The sequence below is a fragment of the Camellia sinensis genome, chromosome 10 (assembly GCF_055761805.1).
Source record: "Camellia sinensis isolate YWXY chromosome 10, ASM5576180v1, whole genome shotgun sequence".
NCBI lineage: Eukaryota > Viridiplantae > Streptophyta > Magnoliopsida > Ericales > Theaceae > Camellia > Camellia sinensis.
In genome coordinates, this window is record NC_138970.1 from 4,165,925 (window position 1) to 4,184,812 (window position 18,888).

The following is an 18,888-nucleotide window of genomic DNA, read 5'->3' on the forward strand; positions in this document are numbered from 1 at the left end:
GTAAATTGTTTTGACAGGTAAGAAGTGAGCAGATTTAGTCAATCTATCAACAATAACCCAAATTGAGTCCATACCTTTACTGGAGCGAGGTACACCAATAATGAAATCCACAGTGATATGTTCCCATTTCCATTCCGGTATTGGTAAGGGTTGCAGTAAGCCTACGGGTCGTTGATGTTCAGCTTTAACTTGTTGGTAATGAAGACATTTCGATACAAAGTCAGCAATCTCTTTCTTCATTCCCGACCACCAGAAATTCAATTTCAAGTCTTGATACATTTTCGTATTTCCTAGATGGATAGACAGTTTCGAATTGTGGCCCTTTTGCAGAATTCGTTTTTTCAGTTCAGAATCATTTGGTACACACAACCTTCCCTGAAATTTTAACATATTGTTCTCAAATTTAAAGTCCGGTCTCGGTTTGGACTCCTGTTCATCAATGACCTTTTTCAAAAAGTCATCCTGTTCCTGCTTCTCTTTAATTTCCTCAATCAGTGCTGGTTGAGCAGAAATAGCGGCTAAGGTTCCACCTTGTTCACACAAAACAATCTCAACTTTAAAATTTTCAAGTTCACATAGCAATTTTTTCTGGTCGGTGAGTAAAAAGGCTAAATTTCCAACTGATTTCCGACTCAGTGCATCGACAACGGTGTTAGCTTTCTCCGGATGATACAAAATTTGCAAGTCGTAACCTTTTATCAGTTCTAACCATCTCCGCTGCCTCATGTTCAATTCTTTCTGTGTAAATAAATATTTTAAGTTCTTGTGATCTGTATACACTTCACACGTTTCCCCATAAAAGTAATAACGCCAGATTTTCAATGCAAATACCACTGCGACAAGTTCTAAGTCATGGGTCGAGTAGTTCTTTTCATGCGGTCTCAGTTGTCGGGAGGCATATGCAATAACTTTACCATTTTGCATCAATACACATCCCAAACCCTTATAAGAAGCATCACTAAATATGGTAAATCCATCCGTACCTGAGCGTAGGGTAAGAATCGGTGCAGTCACAAGTCGAGTCTTTAACTCTTGAAAAGCTGATTCTCTCTAGTCAGTCCAGTCAAATGATATCCCTTTTTGAGTCAACTGAGTCAACGGTAGGGCAATTTTGGAGAAGTCCTTCACAAATCTTCTGTAGTATCCGGCTAAGCCTAAGAAACTTTGGACTTCAGTAACATTAGACGGTCTGGGCCAATTCACTACTGCTTCAATCTTCTGTGGGTCAACTGAAATGCCATCCTTACTGATCACATGTCCCAAAAACATTACATTGTCTAGCCAAAATTCACACTTCATTAGTTTTGCATACAGTTTCCGTTCTCTTAAGGTCTGTAAGGCAATGTTCAAATGATGTTCATGCTCTTCCGTACTTTTGGAATAAATCAAAATGTCATCTATGAAAACAACTACAAATTCATCAAGGAATGGTTTGAAAATTCTATTCACAAGGTCCATAAATGCAGCAGGTGCATTAGTAACTCCGAAAGGCATAACAAGGAATTCGTAATGTCCATACCTCGTTCGAAAGGCAGTCTTTTCAATGTCCTCTGGTTTGACTTTCAACTGGTGGTATCCAGATCTAAGGTCAATTTTTGAAAAGACCTGAGCACCCTGTAACTGGTCAAATAAATCATCAATACGAGGCAGTGGGTACTTGTTTTTCACTGTTACCTTGTTCAGTTCACGGTAGTCAATGCAGAGTCTCAATGAGCCGTCTTTCTTTTTCACAAACAAAACTGGAGCGCCCTATGGCAAAGTACTAGGCCTGATGAACTTCTTATCCAACAGTTCTTGTAGCTGAATTTTCAATTCTTTCAGTTCGATAGGTGCCATTCTGTACGGAGCTTTGGAAACTGGCTGTATACCCGGAATCACATCAATAGTGAACTCAATGTCCCTGCCAATCAAATCCCCTGGCAAATCATCTGGAAAAACATCTGAGAATTCTCTGACTATGGGAATACTGTCCATATTAGCTTTAGCATCAGTAGGTACAGTCAATATACAACATAGATACCCTTTACAACCCTTGTTAATGAGTTTAAAAGCTTTTATAGACGAAATCAGATATGGGGGAAGCACTACACCAACTCCGTTAAATACAAATTTAGGCAATCCAGGTGGACGAAAAATAACTTATTTTTTTACATAGTCTACGGTAGCATGATATTTTATTAACCAGTCCATTCTTAATATCACATTGAAATGATCGATATTCAAAGGCAGTAAATCAATATATAAATGCACATCCCCAACAATAATTTCACATGCAGGGTACATGTAAGCACAAGTCATGGATCCCCCAACAGGTGAAGATACAGCTAACAAATAATTCATGGGTTTCAGTGGTCTATTTAGTTTTCACAAAAAAGCATGCGACACATATGAATGTGTAGACCCCGAATCAATCAGAACAGAAGCATTTTGAGTACAGATTGAGAGTATACCTGACACAACGGTCTCGATATTTTACACATCTCCCGGTACAAGTGCGAACACTCGGCCTTGCCTTAGAGGCTCCTTTCCGGTAGCTTTGGGATTGGGTTTCGGTGCAACAGTTGATGCTGCAGCACTAGCTGCAGCTTTACTATTGACTTAAGAAGTGAAAGGGCAATCTTTAACAATGTGATCCACTTTGCCACATCTATAACAAGCACCAGAGATTTTATAGCAAACCCTCTTATGTCTTTTCCCACATTCAGAGCAGGGTGGTATGGAATTGTTTCCCTGGCTAGAACTGGTTGTTGACCCTATATTTTGCGTTTTGCTCAATGGACTGCTTCGGCCTTTCTTAAACTTAAAACCCGTCTTTTACCACGCCATTCAGTCGCTGGTGTTTTGGTATGTTTTAATGCCTCGATGTTCGACTCAGCTATTATCGCCCGATCAAGAACATCCACATATTTCAATAACTTCAGCACATTGATTCTGTCAAGTATCTCTACATTAAGGCCGCCTTCAAACTTCTTGGCCTTTTTGTAATCAGTGTCCACCATGTGTGGCGTGTATCTGGCGAGTTCAGTAAACTTTGATTCATACTCTTCCATTGACATAGTACTTTGTTTCAACTGTTCAAACTCAGTCACTTTGCGATCCCTGACACACTGAGGAAGTATTTTTCAAAGAAGGCTTCTTTAAATTGAGCCCAAGTCAAAGCAGTATTGGTGTCACGAACAAGCATCCACCATCTTCTGGCCTCTTCTTGTAAAGTAAAGGTAGCCAGCAATACCTTGTGTGCTTCGGAACACGGAAACACTTCAAATAATTTCTCTGTTTCTAGAACCCATGCTTCGGCCTTTAACGGTTCAAGGCCTCCCTGAAAGGATGGTGGTTTCATTTTACTGAACTTCTGTGTCAAGACAATTATATCCTCATTAACATTTTGCTCCGGTTGAACTGGAGGAGGTGGGGGCTGTTGGTTCTGTTGTAGTCTCAAGGCCTCAGTCAACAGTTCAACCGTTCTTTATAATCTTGCCATTCTTGCCTCAGATGATTCGGATTAGCAGCATTTTGTGCATCATCTATTTCACTATAGGCAATATGGTAATAATAAACATAGGCAGTTACATACTTAAACACATTAGCACATTAACACATATATTCATGTCATGGCCACACACACATTCTCATGCTCATGCAATGCCCTAATTACTTTTCTAGGAATTCATATAGCTCATTTGGACACATGTGTGCGGTATAAATCGTGGTTTGATATCGCTCTAATACCACTCTGTCACGACCCAAACCCGTCCCTATGGGTGTAGCACCGTAACCGGCCAGTAATCCGTGATTACCGAAGGCCTGCTGAACAGTACTGCCAGTAATACAGAGTAAAGGGGTTGGCGAAAGCCAAAATAATAAATAAAAGATGTCCAATGAGCTACGACAGTCTAAACGCAAAAAGACTTTTATGAACAAGTCACATTCGTAACCAAAACACATTTACATACCAGATATACATACATACAAGTTAGGGATTCAATCCCTATGCCATAACTGTACAGTAGGAGTCTATAACATCTATTACAAAACAGAAACAGAATGGTGAATCCGAACACCCCAAAACAGCCGTAGCTTGAACAGACTCGGAACCTTGAAGTAAGGCACAAAGGTTGGCTTGACAAAAGGGAGTTAACCCGACGCATCTAGCTCTGGTCCGGTGCCTGGACACCTACATATAAATATAAACAATGAGCCAAAACCTAGTGAATAACAGTTATTTAAAGAGGTTAAGAATGAATGTCTCTTCAGTAATTAAATAGTCATATCAGTCACTTAAAAACCATAGCAGTTATATATGGTGCATCCCATAGCAAAACAGTACGGTAGGTCTTAGAAATAGTAGAAATCAATTAAAACGTAGAAATCAAAATAATACAAGCAACACAATATAAGAATTACAATTATAATTTACCTTAATAAAATTTTCTAATCTAATCCAACAACCAAAATCCATTAATCATAGCACATTTTAGTCAAATAAAAATTTTAGTCAAAGTTCAAATCAAGCCAAGTAATACTAATTTTCTGATAGATAATAGAATGGCATTAATTTTGGGTCAATGAAATAGTAGTTTGACATTTTCACAAAATTAACGAAAAATTAATTGATGTTACAGCCGCCTATGCTACAATACCATAAATTCGGCTAGGTTCTCCATTCATGGAACCCAAATTGTTAATCATATTATTTAATTTTGATGATGTCTAAAATATATTAGTTAATATACATATTATTTGACACAAATTATTATCTTTTTAAAATATATATATTTGTTAAATATTATTTAAATAAAATAATATTATCTTTTTAAAATATATATGTTAAATATTATTTTAAATATTTTCAAAAACTTTACTATTCACTTTTTGAAAAATAGGGTTAATTACTATTCATCTTTTGACAAATCGATTAATTATATTATTTTGACAAAAATGATTATTTTAAATATTTTCAAAAACTTTACTATTCACTTTTTGAAAAATAGGGTTAATTACTATTCATCTTTTGAACAAATTGATTAATTATATTATTTTGACAAAAATGATTGATTGGTTGTATTATTTTGACAAATTTGATATTTATGGGTTGTCTTATTTTGACAAAATTAATATGGAGTGGTAAAATACATTTAGTTTAAAATCTTTACAACATATACAATATTTTAAAGATGACATATATTTTTAGATCCATCATAAATATTATTTATAGAGATTTTTCTGTATGCAAAATTTTGATCAGAACTTATATAACATTATATGCAGAATACATCACGTGCGCTATTAAATTTTTTACACTACATTAATTATATCATATTATAATTAAACAAGAAGAACAAGATGGAGTTATGTATATATGTATATATATATATATATATATTATAAACTAGATGGAGAAAATTATTTGTTTGTTTGAAAGTTGTGAACTTTGTATTAAATTGTCTACAAAAACGGTGGCTCCATGTTTGAAAAAAACAAGAAGAAAAAATCAATCTTATTTTTATCTTTTTAATTCTTATCATTTGCTGACTATTTAAATTTAAGGAGTGTGCTTATGTAAGCAATGACATCAAGAGCCTGCTTATGTAAGCGATGACATCAAGAGCGTGCTTATGTAAGCCATGACGTCAGGAGCGTGCTTATGTAAGCCATGACGTCAGCAAGGAGTGTCCAACGGGTATATTTTTGTGTATAAATAGAGGTGTTGGATGTGGAGAAAAAATCAAGAACTTGAAGAGAAAATATTTCTGTGAGCTCCAAAATTCTGAGTATTCTGCTCTTTCACTTTCAGATCTAAGTCTAGTTTTTGTTCTTACACTTTCATATCTACTCTTTGTGAGAGAATTATTGTAAAAGTGGGTTCAATTACCACTTATTCTTATTCCTTATTTTTGTGAGAGATTTTGTAAGGGTAAGGCATTTATTGTTGAGTGAGGCTCAATAGATAAGAGTAAGTCCTGTGCCAAATCCACAAGCTTGGTGGTGTATTTATTCAATTGATAGTAAAGAAATTCTCAAGGAGGTTCCTTGGGGAGTGGACGTAGGCCTGGCGTGCCGAACCACTATAAATCGCAGTGTTTGATTTTCTCTCTCTATCTCTTCTACTTTTATATTGATAATTATTAGTCTGTTTTTTTTTATTTATTAAAATTCTGAATATTGTGTTATTTTTAATATTGTGAAATTTTTAATAACCCAATTCACCCCCCTCTTGGGTTGCCTATCTGGGATAACACAAATAATTACAATCTATATTCTAACAGAAATTACAACAAACATATGGTGTGCAATACAAATACATAGACAATTAAACAGAAATAACAAAATTTATTACCTCCCTTGAGCAAAAAGTTTGAGAAAAAGATAGAGAAGATGAGAGAGTTTGTGAGATTTGGAATGCTTTCTTTATGGATTTGTTCAGGAGGTACTAATACAACTTTTAGCACCAAAATAAGGGAAAAAATTTACTGCCAAAAACAAAATTCAAGAGCCAAAAACAAATAAAAAATTAAAAGGTGCATGAACAGTACCTCGCTTGTCCTGGCGAGGTACTGTAACTCACAATCATCTTAGCGATGCTTGAGCGAGTCTGCTGGAGCCATCTTTTACCCTTCCAGTAAAAATAAGAGTTAAATATAATGGATGATGTGGCATTTGCAGTTGTATTCTAGAAGACCAAATCTCATTAATATAATGGAGTATGAATATGACCAAGTCTCTTTTAGATAATCTGCAATATTATTATTTTTCTAATGCTTTGATGTTAATCAAGGATGAGCAACGTACATTATGATAGATCACTAAAATTTGAATAATATATTGCATTCTTAAAATATATTGCATTCTTCTCTTTGACAAAGAGTATCTCATTAAACTAACTAAAATTTTAGTCAAATTTTAGTTAGAAAGGTACTTTTCTATTTTTAAACAAACATTTTTTAAATACATTCTAAACAATCTCTCTATTCACTTTGAATATTTCCTTAGATATGAAGTAATCTTTTATTAATGTTTTACTAGCCAATAACAAATGCTACTATAGTTGGCTTGATAGTTTTATGGGGTTGAATTTTTTACGATTGACTATTTATTTTAAGAAAATAAAAATAATTAACTTGATAGAGGTGTTTACTCTTAATCAAGGTTTTTCTAATGGTTATGATTGTAATTCTTTCTAGAAGATAAGATGGCTTCAGATTTGTCAAGTTAGCCACGAAAAAAGGTGGCAGCCCACATCACTCCTTTTTTTCTTTAATTAATCATCATTATATTTTTGTCATGACCCAAACCCGCTCCTATGGGTTTAGCACCGTAACCGACCAGTAATCCGTGATTACCGAAGTCCTACATAACAGTAATGCTAGAAATACAGAGTAAAGGGTCTGGCAGAAGCCAAAACAGTAAATAAAAGATGTCCAACGAGCTGTGACAGTTTGAATACAAAAAGACTTTTATGAACAAGTCACATTCGTAACCAAAACACATTTACATACCAGATATACATACATACAAGTTAGGGATTCAATCTCTATGCCATAATTGTACAGTAAAAGTGTATAACATCTATTAGAAAACAGAAACAGAAGGGTGAATCTGAACACCCTAAAACAACCGTAGCTTGAACAGACTCGGAACCTTGAAGTGAGGCACAAAGGTTGGCTTGACAAAAGGGAGTTAACCCGACGCATCTAGCTCCGGTTCGGTGCCTGGACACCTACATATAAATATAAACAGTGAGCTAAAGCCTAGTGAATAACATTTATGTAAAGAGGTTAAGAATGAATGTCCCTTCAGTAATTAAATAGTCATATCAGTCACTTAGAAACCATAGCAGTTATATGTGGTGCATCCCATAACAAAAATAGTACAGTAAGTCTTACCAGACCGAACAGTCAGCTGATGGCCACCATAATAGTAAACAGTAGTAGTTCCAAACATGGGAACCGACAGAGATCTCTGTGACAATAGCAGTAACAGTACAGTAACAGTGAATTGCTATGGATGCCACGGATACAGTTTATAAATAGGACAAATATTCATTCATTAAACAATAACGTTTCAGTAAGCAGAATAGTTGATTATTCAGAAAATAATCATAATCGAACATATCTTTACAACATTGTTACTCATAGAGCACTGGGCTATAAGCAGCTAGTGGGCGTCCTCGGGTGCCAACCCTACACAGTTACAAAACGAACACACACTAAGTTACACACTCGGGAATCAACAACTTAGTCCCTATCTTGACTCGGTGTGGTTTTACATCAATATCCTTATTAAGTTGCCTTAAACATGGCTTAGGAATGCCTAGGATGGAAAGAGGATGCAAGGATACACTTTAAAACACTTTTCAAAATTTGCTGAAACAGGAGTCCACGCTCGAGCGTGGCTTTCTATGCTCGAGCGGACATGCAGACAAAGGAGCTCCGCTCGAGCATGACTTCCTACGCTCGAGCGGACTACAAACTTCATGAAAAGTGCTGGATGCATGCAATTCACGCTCAACGGACGCTCGACCCCCACTCGAGCGTGAGACTCAGGTCCTTGCTCGAGCGTGAACTTTTGTTGCTCGAGCGGACTGTAAAACACATAAACTTCTGGGCATATGCATTTCATGCTCGAGCGTGACTTTTCATGCTCGAGCGTGACTTTCCACACTCGAGCAGAGGTGCATGACTCAGAATGTACGCTCAAGCGCGAAGTCCTACGCTCGAGCGTGGGTCCAAAATCTGAAATTTTCAGATTGAACCTCAAGCATGAAATTCAACTTTAAAAGCTTCAAATTCGATCCCCTTGGGCTAATTTTCTGGAAAACTCTAAGAAACTCATAGCATAACATGTTTTTGAAGATCATTTGTAAAATCAAGCCCAAATGTGAGACAATTGAACACAATTTTTAAGTGTAAGCACGAAGAACATTGCAAGATCATACATGCATGAGTTCTCATGAACTCTAGTGTTTCAAAACAAGATCAAATGCAATGTTGAGCTCAAAATCATGATGAATTCATGGACCATAACAAAAATATGAACTTGCACGTGGAAATTCTCATGAAACAGCTCCAAAAGTCAAGAATATGCATATGCATGCAAGGATTAACTCTCAATTCAACATTTTAAACCAATACTTGACATTAATCTCCAAATTTCCATGAATCATGCAAGAAACAACTTAAATACACAATTGAGAGAATGAATTCCTTACCTAGGTTTTGAATTCCAAGTATTGAAGCTTCAATTACACAATCTCTCTTCAATTTCTCCTAAGTTCCAAGCCAAACTTTGTTGAATCAATTCTTTTCTTCCAATTCTCTATCTCTCACACGTTTGGTCTCAAAGATGAAATGGATGACATATCAAACATGAGTAAAGTAGAAAAAGAATGGTCTTGAATCAAGCCACTAAGTGGCAATTGTGTAATAAACACAACTAATGCAATTTAACATTATTTAGGGGTTGTTTGGGATGACCTAAATAAGTGTACTTTTTGTCTTTTTACGAAAAGATGTGCAGAAAAGTAGGGAGGTGATGTGATGGTAAAAAGATAAAAAGATGGATTATTTGGGACTTCCCAAACTTGGCCTTAATCTAATTTAATCGTTCCAAATCAAATTTTCATTAAACCTACCATAAAATCACATAAATTCCAATTAGCATATAACGCTAATCAATTTCAGATTCGGTCGCCGATAAGACCTTCAATCTGCAGTTCAAAGTTAAAACATGAACAGATCGATCAAATGACAAACAGATAGAAATGCAAGTAAAGCAATATACTCTTGCAATCAATTCAGAATTTCAGTCAAATCAGTTACTTATCATTCTCAGTTACAGTTTAACATTAATCAGAGGTGCGGGTTATCCCAATTTTGTACAACAATAATCAATATGGGCAACTATATGCATAGGAAGGTTCACTTCTATCCCAAATAACTAATTCTTCTTATCCTCCCGTGTAGGAAGATGGATGAGAAGAAAGAATTTGTTGATTTATCTTCTATGATGCTCCTTGAGGCCACAGGTGATTTAGAGGCCATTTCTGAGCTAAATATAGCTGCAGTGGATGCAGAGCTAATGGGTGCAGCAGAAGATGATGCACTTTCATGCAGCTGTGATGACTTGATGGACTGTGAGCTTGGCAAGTTTGATGGCCTAGGGCATACCCATGTTGAAGTTTATCGTGTTGCTAATCATGGTGATGAAGATGAGAAAGATATTGATCAAGATTGGACTGATGGTGGTGATGATGAAGTGGTGATGAGCAGCACTGCAAAAGCAAGGGAACACAAGAAATTGAGGGTTTGTGTTGATTCAGGCATGGAATTGATGAATGAAGTGATGATGAGCATCCTATTTCCAACTGCTTTATTCTTAATTTTTTCAATTGTGAATATATGAATTTGTAAGTTATATGTTCTTGAAGATGTTTTTGATCTAATTTTGCTGCTGTTTTGTTACTATTTTTGTGGTGTTTTTGCTACTATTTTGCTGGTTTTTTTGCTGCTATTTTCTCTACATTGCTAATTATTTATACATAGATACATACATATATATATATATATAAGGTATATAATTAAAGTGAAAACCATATAATTAAAAGGCATATAGAATTAAAATGATAACCATATAATTAAAAGGCATATAGAATTATAAAATTACACATAAATTAAAAGCATTTACTGATTACATTCAAAACTAATAGCATACTACATAAAATGAAACTTCAAATTCAAAACTTTTACAATTCGCTGTGTAATTGCCACAAGTGTTCGACAAGGTCCGATTGGAGATGAGAATGTGTTTGCCTGTCTCTAATGTTATGATGACATTGAATGAATTCCATAAGTTCAGTAGTTCTCTCCTGTAACACTGTTACATGGGGACTGTCATCGATTTGATCATAATTGAAGTGTTTTACTCCATTGTCATCCCGCTCATCCTCAATGATCATATTATGTAGAATTATGCACGCCTTCATAATATATTAAGCATTTTAGTATTCCAAAAACGTGTCGGTCGACGCACAATTGCAAATCGTGCTTGAAGCACTCCAAATGCATGTTCTATATCTTTTCTTGTCGCCTCTTGAGCTGCTGCAAAATTTTTTTTCCTATTTCCTTGAGGAGAAGGAATTTTTTTCACAAATGTTGACCATTGTGGATATATACCATCGGCGAGATAGTATTCCATTGTATATTCATTACCATTGATGGTGTAATTGGCCGCAGGAGCACGCCCTGGAGCAAGTTCGGTAAATACAAAAAGCCTTTCTAGCACGTTGATATCATTATGAGACCCAGGTAATCCAAAAAATGCATGCCAAATCCAAAGATCATAAGATGCAACAGCTTCCAAAATAATTGTTGGTTCATGAATGTGACCAGTATACACATATTTCAACGCAGTCGGACAATTTTTCCATTTCCAATGCATACAATCAATGCTCCCCAGCATTCCAGGAAATTCACGACTTTCACCAACCGCTAGTAGTTTAGCGATGTCATTACAGTTTGGTGACCTCAAATACTCATTAGAAAAAATATTAACAACTGCTTTAACAAAATATTTTAAGCTTTCTATTGCAGTGCTTTCTCTAATTCTCACATATTCATCCATAAAATCAACGGCTACTCCATAAGCAAGCATCCTAAGTGCGACAGTTATCTTCTGAAGAGAAGACAAACCAACCAGCACAATTTCTTTTTTGGAGAAAGTATGGATCGTGTGCTTCTACTGCAGCTTGAATTCGAAGAAAAAGTGAACGCTTCATCCGAAACCTCCTTCGAAATAGCTCAAGAGGATATATAGGCGATTTAGCAAAATAGTCGAGAAAAAGCCTTTCATGACCTTGAATATGATCACGATGAATGACTTTACGACCTCGAACAGAACCACGACGTGAGCTTGATCCTATCTCATTATCTAGTAGTTCTTCATCCATAGTAACAACTTTGAGCATCTCCAAATCGTCATCAGATTCAGAGAAGTCAGAGTCATTTACAAGCATATCATAAAGAGAATTGGAAGCCATAGAGAGAGATATGAAAGTTTGGATGAAGTATAAAATTGAGTTGAGGGTAAGATCAAATGATAGGTAATGTCTTATTTATAATAGAAAAGTATAAAAATATGACCATTGCAAAAATATGACCGTTGCAAAAATATAGCCGTTGTAAAAATTTGCAAAAATATGACCGTTATAAAAATATGACCGTTGAAAAAATATGACCATTTGAAAAATACGATAGTAGAAAAATGTAATTTTCACAAAAATATAATTATATTTAGAAGAATGAAAAAAATAATAATTTGAAAGAAGTTAGTTTTTTTTTTTTTTTTAGATTGGAAAGAAGGTAGTTAAAGTATAAGAATATTTTAATAGAAGATAACTAAAGTAGATAGCCTTGTTGGAGTGTATATCAAAAAAATGACTAACTAAAATAGTAAAGTGAAATTTTGAATAGTTAAGTGAAATTTTGAATAGCTATTTTAACTATCCTTGCTGGAGATGCTTTTAGACAATCATTTCTTAACAACATGACCGTTCTCCCACTGAAAGCTAAGGAAATGAAAACATGATTTATAAATAATAAAACAATCATGCTAGAAACCACTAATTTTGTAGCTCTAAATCCACCATTAATGAGGTGGAAAAGTAATAATAATAAAAAAGAATAGGAACAACACATGCTGTGGTAGTATGTGAGACCCACTATCACATCATTAGTGGTAACTCTAATTAGAGCTCCCACTCATTTTCCTTCAAGTATGTTCTGATGACAATTCAAATTTTTAAGGCTTCGTTTGGGAAGCTAAGTTTGAGATTTTTTTGGCTATTTTAGTTATAAAAAATAAAATAGGCTTTTTAGTCTAATAAAACAAAATATTACATCTAACTTATAATCATTATATTTTTTTTTCTCACAAAAAAGTCAAAAAAATTAAAAACTTTTCTCAAATGAGACTTTTTAACCCCAGACAAAAATAGTAAAAAAAAAAACAAAAAATTAAACCAACCCACTTCCTATACGAACCCTAAGTGGGAATTGGTTAAATAGATTTTTTTGGTTTAATAATTGGTTAAATAGATTACTTATGTAAAAACATCAATTTTATAGGCTTTATCTAATTTTGGGTCTTATAATATTTTCTTATATAAAAATAGAGATGTATAAATAGGCACGTAATTGATTTATATTTATTTTAACGTTCATTTTTTAAAGTGAAACTTGGGCTGATCGCATAACTTGGAATGTTTAATCAAGTTATAAATTTATCGGTTCAAAATATTAATATAGGTTTAGAATAAGCATACAACTATCTAAAACTTCCCATTGAGGTGTTAATTTTTAGTTAAAAAATCAAAATATTCAATCACATAAGGGTGTGTTTGATTGGGGGATAAGGGGAGATTATTTACTGTGTGAATTGTAATTCGGGAGAAGCATTCAATTCGACGTTTGTTTTTTTTTTTTAGTCCGCCAAACAGGGAGTCCAGCCAGACTCCTTATCCCCAATATGGGGGATTATACTATTTTAGGGGGGATGTGAGACAATTTTGGATGGACTATTTACTGTTGGGATTAAGTGATGAAATGACCATTTTGATCTTCTATTATTTAAATATGTATTACATTTAGTAAAATATAATAAAATTTAAATGTCTCAATTTAAAAATAAAATAATTTTATTTAAATTTTTATTAATGTTTTATTTATTTTATTTTTTATAAATAATTTTTTATAGATATTTTATTGATGTTTTATTTTAAAATTTTGTTTATATTTTCTTTAATTTCATTATTTAAATGTCAATAGATGTTTTATTTAATTTCATTGTTTAATTATTATTATATTTAAAAACAATTTTATTTAAAATTTTAATTAAAAAAATAACATATATTTTTATTGATATTTTATTTATTTAATTTAAACAAATAAATTTATTTAATTTTGTACAAAATAAAATAAAACAAATTTTTATTTAATCTAGCAAAAAATAATTAAAATATTAAAGATATGTTTAATATTGCTATTACTTAGTAAACAATTAAAAAATAGTAAAATAGTCTTTTGTTTATTTATTCTATCAAGTTCGTCTAACCAAACGTTAGACTCACTAAAAATAGTTCTTTTTAAACATCTAATCCCATGAAAAAACAAACACTAGATACATATTTAATCCAAACCAAATAGTCCGGAGATTCACAGTCTCAGGACTCAAGTTCGATGGATTCTAATTCCCCCTTATCCAATCTGTCCAATCAAACACACCCTAATTTTTTTTTTGTTATTAAATCTTTTTTATAAAAAATAAAAAAATTAATTAAATTAATCACTTCTCAAACATCTTCCAAATTGACTAAAGCTTGGTTGGGAAATAGATTGACATTTTTATTTAATTTATTTTTTTAACTATTTTAATTTAAAATTAAAAAATCTCGTTTAAATTATTTTTTTTAATTTTTTAATAAAACAATATAATAATCATAATTTAAATATGATATTTTATTTTATTAATATTTTAATTTATTTTATTTTTTTATGACTATTTTAACTTAGGTTTCGTTTGAAAAGTCAAGTTTAGGACTTTTTGACTATTTTAGTCACAAAAAATAAAATAAGTTTTTTAGTCTAATAAGACAAAACATCACATTTAATTTATAATCATTACATTCTTTCTTTCACAAAAAAATTAAAAAAATCAAAAATCTTTTCCAAACCAAATTTTTTAATCCTAAATTAAAATAATTAAAAACCAATTTACCTCGCAAACGAAAGCTTAATAATCCGATGCTAAACCATGGCAAAATTATTTGCGTAACAAATTTTCTTTTTGCCTAATAAAAGGATAAGCTTCCAAGTGACAAACATCTTCTCGTCTGCTGAAAGTAATAAATCTCTGTGTCTCTTTCCCTTTCTCTTTCTCTCTCCTTCAGCGAGTCCTCACGGGCACATGTGACTCTGTTTCTCTCTCCCTCTCTCTCCCTCTCTTCCAAGTGTTTCCAATATTGCAGATACTACTCAACAAAACCCACATGGCAGATGCAGCAAAACAAGCATCCATCAATGGCGGAAGTCTGATCTCAGAACTCAGAAGCCTCTTCTCTCTTCGCAGAACCAAAAAAACCGTGGCTTTTGCTTATGGGTTCATGTTTTTTTTCCTTGCTTTCACTGTTTTCTTAGCCTTCAACCCTTCTTCAAACTCTTCTTCCTCTTCTTGGTTCACCAACATTTTTTCTACTTCTAGTACCAGTAGTACTAGTGGTAGTACAATCACATCTTCACCAACAATTTTCTCTGATGAATCTTATAGATCTCACTTCTCTTCAATTTTCTCTTACATTTTCCCAAACTCATCCCAACAAGTCCCCAATTTTGCTCCTCTTCCACCACCTAACAACACTTCCAGATCCCAAAACACCACAGTTCAATCACCCACTACCCAAAACCAAAATCAGACTCAGAGTAAAGATTTACATGATAAAATTGAAGTCTTGAAGCCAAATCAGAGCACAATTGGGGCCCCAAAATCTCCTGTGGCTCCAAATCGGACTGTAAATGCAGTGCTAACATCTTCCCCTGTTAGAAAAAATTCTACAGGGAATAAAGATGTGAAAGTTACAGAGAAGGGTAAGAAACAGAGTAATGGGACTAATGTGGGTTTGTCTGCTAAACAGGGGAGTGAGAATTTGGTGGAGTCTTTGATGAATTGTAATTTTTTTGATGGAAATTGGGTGAGAGATGATTCATATCCTCTGTATAAACCTGGGTCATGTTCATTGATTGATGAGCAATTCAATTGCTTTGTCAATGGAAGACCTGATAATGGTTACCTTAAACTCAAATGGAAGCCTAAGGGTTGCACTCTTCCAAGGTACATAGTAAAAGTGTTTTTGCTTTTTCTGTTTCCATTTTGTGATTTTTTGATTCATCTGAAACTGATGAAGTCGTGTTTGTGAAGTTTTTAGTATTTTCTTGTCATTCTATTTCATCTGAATTTTGGGATTTTTACAACTGAGATTTTCAACTATTTTCTGTTCATTCCTGATATCCCGATCCTCGGGGTTTTGATCTACTAAAATTTGAACTTATCCATCAATCTTATTTTTTTTAATTTAATTAGTATTATTATTATTATTTTACTGAATTGGGTATTTGGTAAAGTAGTAATCTTTTCCTGAAATTTCTGGAAGTTTTTCTATTTTAGTTGATTTAATAAATTTGAGTGTCTGAATTTTGTTTTACTGAGCTTTAAATGATTAATCATCTTTCATTTTCAAGACTTTGTTCCAATTATATTTGCGTTACTGATTTTCTGCAATTTTCTCTCATATAATAATGATTCTTGGGTTTTGCTCCAACTTATCCATCAAATTTATTTATTTATTTATTTGGGATTCTGTTTTACTGAGTTTTGTATTTGGCGAAGTTGTGATCTTTTCTTGCTTTTCTGTAAGAATTGATTTTGGAAGTTTTTCCATTTCAGTTGATTTAATAAAATTTGAGTGTTTTACTGAGACAGATAGTTAGTGGATCTTACATATTTTCTGCTCATTTAGGTGTACACTGTGTATTGATTTATGTGTTCTGTTTCTGCCTAATCTAGAATATGTTTTCATGTTTTTGTTTTTCATTTCCATTTTTCGTTTTTTCAGAAACAAAAACATTAATGTAAAGATTGAAAATGATATTGATGAATTTGCTACATACAGGTTGAATGGGAGTGACATGTTGGAATTGTTGAGAGGAAAGAGATTGGTTTTCGTCGGTGATTCTCTCAACAGGAATATGTGGGAATCTCTGGTTTGCATTCTCAGAAACTCCATAAAAGATCACACCAAGGTTTATGAAGCATCTGGCAGGCACCATTTTCGATCGGAAGCATCTTATTCTTTCGTTTTCGAAGTAAGTTGTTTTCAATATTTGATGCCTTTTTCTATAACAAAACAATTTCATTTGGGTATATGTCATTAATTCAGTGAAATTTCTGTATTTTGTGGGTATGAATCGATGGATGTGTAGGATTATAACTGCACTATAGAGTTCTTTGTATCTCCTTTCTTGGTTCAAGAATGGGAAGTGAATGGCAAAAATGGATCAAAGAAGGAAACGCTTCGGCTTGATTTAATCGAGAGGTCTGCTGATCAATATAAGACAGCAGACATCATAGTCTTCAACACGGGACACTGGTGGACTCATGAGAAAACTTCGAAAGGGTAAAAATGAAACTATATGAAGTATTTTTAGGACCCGGAAATAAAATTTAATTGGGTTTGGCATTGGCAAGAACAAGAACTAACGAAGGTGAAACATTTGCAGGGAAGACTATTACCAAGAAGGTAGTCATGTGTACAGCGAACTGAATGTTCTTGAAGCATTTCGGAAAGCTATGACAACATGGGCAAGATGGGTTGATGCGAATATAAGTCCAACAAAAACTCTAGTACTCTTCAGAGGTTATTCAGCCACTCATTTCCGGTATGTCTTTAGTCCATACAATTATGTAAAATGAAAACACATGATAGTTTGGTGTCAACAACAAATTGAAGCTGTGCAATGCTATTTTTAAGTCTAAAATTATTTAACATAAATCACATTTTCACTGTTTGCTGAATATTGTCTAATATCGGTCTGATATATAACTTTATTGCCATACCGATATGTAGTCTGATACATGATCAACCTTTGCACAGGTATTATTTTCTTCTCAAGTTGTTTTAAGATAGGAACAATACATTGAACAAGACATGCTATGCATATTGATGAACCATTTTGTTGTTTTTTCCATGGCAATATTCAGTTTCATCACCATCGATGCTTTGGAACTAAAAATTTAATACTAAAGTCGGTTCATTTTTTGACTTGTAAAGTGGTGGACAATGGAATTCTGGCGGGCAATGTGACCACGAAAGCGAGGCCATCAAGAATGAGACCTATCTATCTGAGTATCCGCCAAAGATGAGAATGATGGAATCGGTGTTAAAAGGGATGAAGAAAATCCAGGTCACTTATATGAACATCACGAGAATGACGGATTATAGGAAGGATGGCCACCCATCGATCTATAGGAAGAAAAAATTGTCAAAAGAGGAGATAAAATCGTCGTTGATGTTTCAAGACTGCAGCCATTGGTGCCTCCCTGGGGTGCCCGATGCGTGGAATGAGCTTCTCTACGCCGAGCTTTTAAGAAAACAAAAGCAAAAGCAGCAACAGAAAAAACCATAGGTAAACAAACACATTAGGAGGCAATATTTATTGAAACATCAATAGTTTATCAATTCTGTAGTTTTTTTTGAATATTTGAAAATATAGAAACAAACAACCGATTTCTTGGAAAAGATCCCAGAAATACTTTGTTTAGTACAAATTATGAGAGAGAAAGAAACAGAAGTGAGAAGTGGCCTTACAACATGTATATTGTTTATAAGAGTGAGAAGAGGAGAGTGGGAAATATTCTGTTGATGGTTAAATTGACAGTTTAGAAGTTTTTCTTTCCAGTAATCTTCTTTTTAGCCCTAATTTAAGGCTTTAAGATTGTAAATTATTGTTTATTTGTTTTGTTTATTGATGATAATAAAATAATGACTGTTTTAATCATTCTTGTTCATCCTCTCCCTCCAACATTTTGCATACCTTTGGCCTTTGTCTGATTATTTTGTTCAAGATTTGGTGGTCAAATTTTTATATTCATGGGCATGCAATTTTTTAATGCTCCTGGAGTAATAGTTTAAGTTTGTTAACCTTTTACTTTGTCATTTTCCATTTTTTATTTCTTGGCTTGATGATGACTCAATGGACTCTTTTTTAACTGTTTGTTGCTTTTGATGAACATGTACAAAATTAGGTATAGTTTCTTACTTTTGTACCTTTTTTTGAACATGGG

General features: G+C 33.6%; 2 protein-coding genes across 2 annotated transcripts; one reads left to right on the forward strand and one right to left on the reverse strand.

The window, feature by feature from the left end:
• Positions 1-10,741: 10,741 nt before the first annotated feature.
• Positions 10,742-12,034, reverse strand: LOC114260503 (uncharacterized). The gene is made up of 3 exons (XM_028200645.2): positions 11,738-12,034; positions 11,029-11,670; positions 10,742-10,975 (listed from the first exon to the last, which is right to left on the reverse strand). The coding sequence occupies exons 1-3, from the start codon at positions 12,032-12,034 to the stop codon at positions 10,742-10,744; spliced, it is 1,173 nt and encodes a 390-aa protein (XP_028056446.2).
• A 2,771-nt stretch (positions 12,035-14,805) lies between these two features.
• On the forward strand, positions 14,806-18,602 carry LOC114260461 (protein trichome birefringence). Its single transcript, XM_028200601.2, has 5 exons — positions 14,806-15,879; positions 16,718-16,910; positions 17,028-17,221; positions 17,325-17,483; positions 17,876-18,602. The coding sequence occupies exons 1-5, from the start codon at positions 15,041-15,043 to the stop codon at positions 18,228-18,230; spliced, it is 1,740 nt and encodes a 579-aa protein (XP_028056402.2). The 5' UTR covers positions 14,806-15,040; the 3' UTR covers positions 18,231-18,602.
• Positions 18,603-18,888: the final 286 nt, after the last annotated feature.

What these genes read in the sequence shown, in the direction of transcription:
- LOC114260503 (XM_028200645.2), bottom strand. Translation starts at nt 12,034, where the DNA reads ATGGCTTCCAATTCTCTTTATGATATGCTTGTAAATGACTCTGACTTC. An exon ending in TTCTTCGAATTCAAGCTGCA is followed by an intron (nt 11,671 to 11,737) that starts GTAGAAGCACAC and finishes TCTTCTCTTCAG; the next exon opens with AAGATAACTGTCGCACTTAG. An exon ending in TTCAAGCACGATTTGCAATT is followed by an intron (nt 10,976 to 11,028) that starts GTGCGTCGACCG and finishes TATATTATGAAG; the next exon opens with GCGTGCATAATTCTACATAA.
- LOC114260461 (XM_028200601.2), top strand. Translation starts at nt 15,041, where the DNA reads ATGGCAGATGCAGCAAAACAAGCATCCATCAATGGCGGAAGTCTGATC. An exon ending in CTTATTCTTTCGTTTTCGAA is followed by an intron (nt 16,911 to 17,027) that starts GTAAGTTGTTTT and finishes ATGGATGTGTAG; the next exon opens with GATTATAACTGCACTATAGA. An exon ending in CATGAGAAAACTTCGAAAGG is followed by an intron (nt 17,222 to 17,324) that starts GTAAAAATGAAA and finishes AAACATTTGCAG; the next exon opens with GGAAGACTATTACCAAGAAG.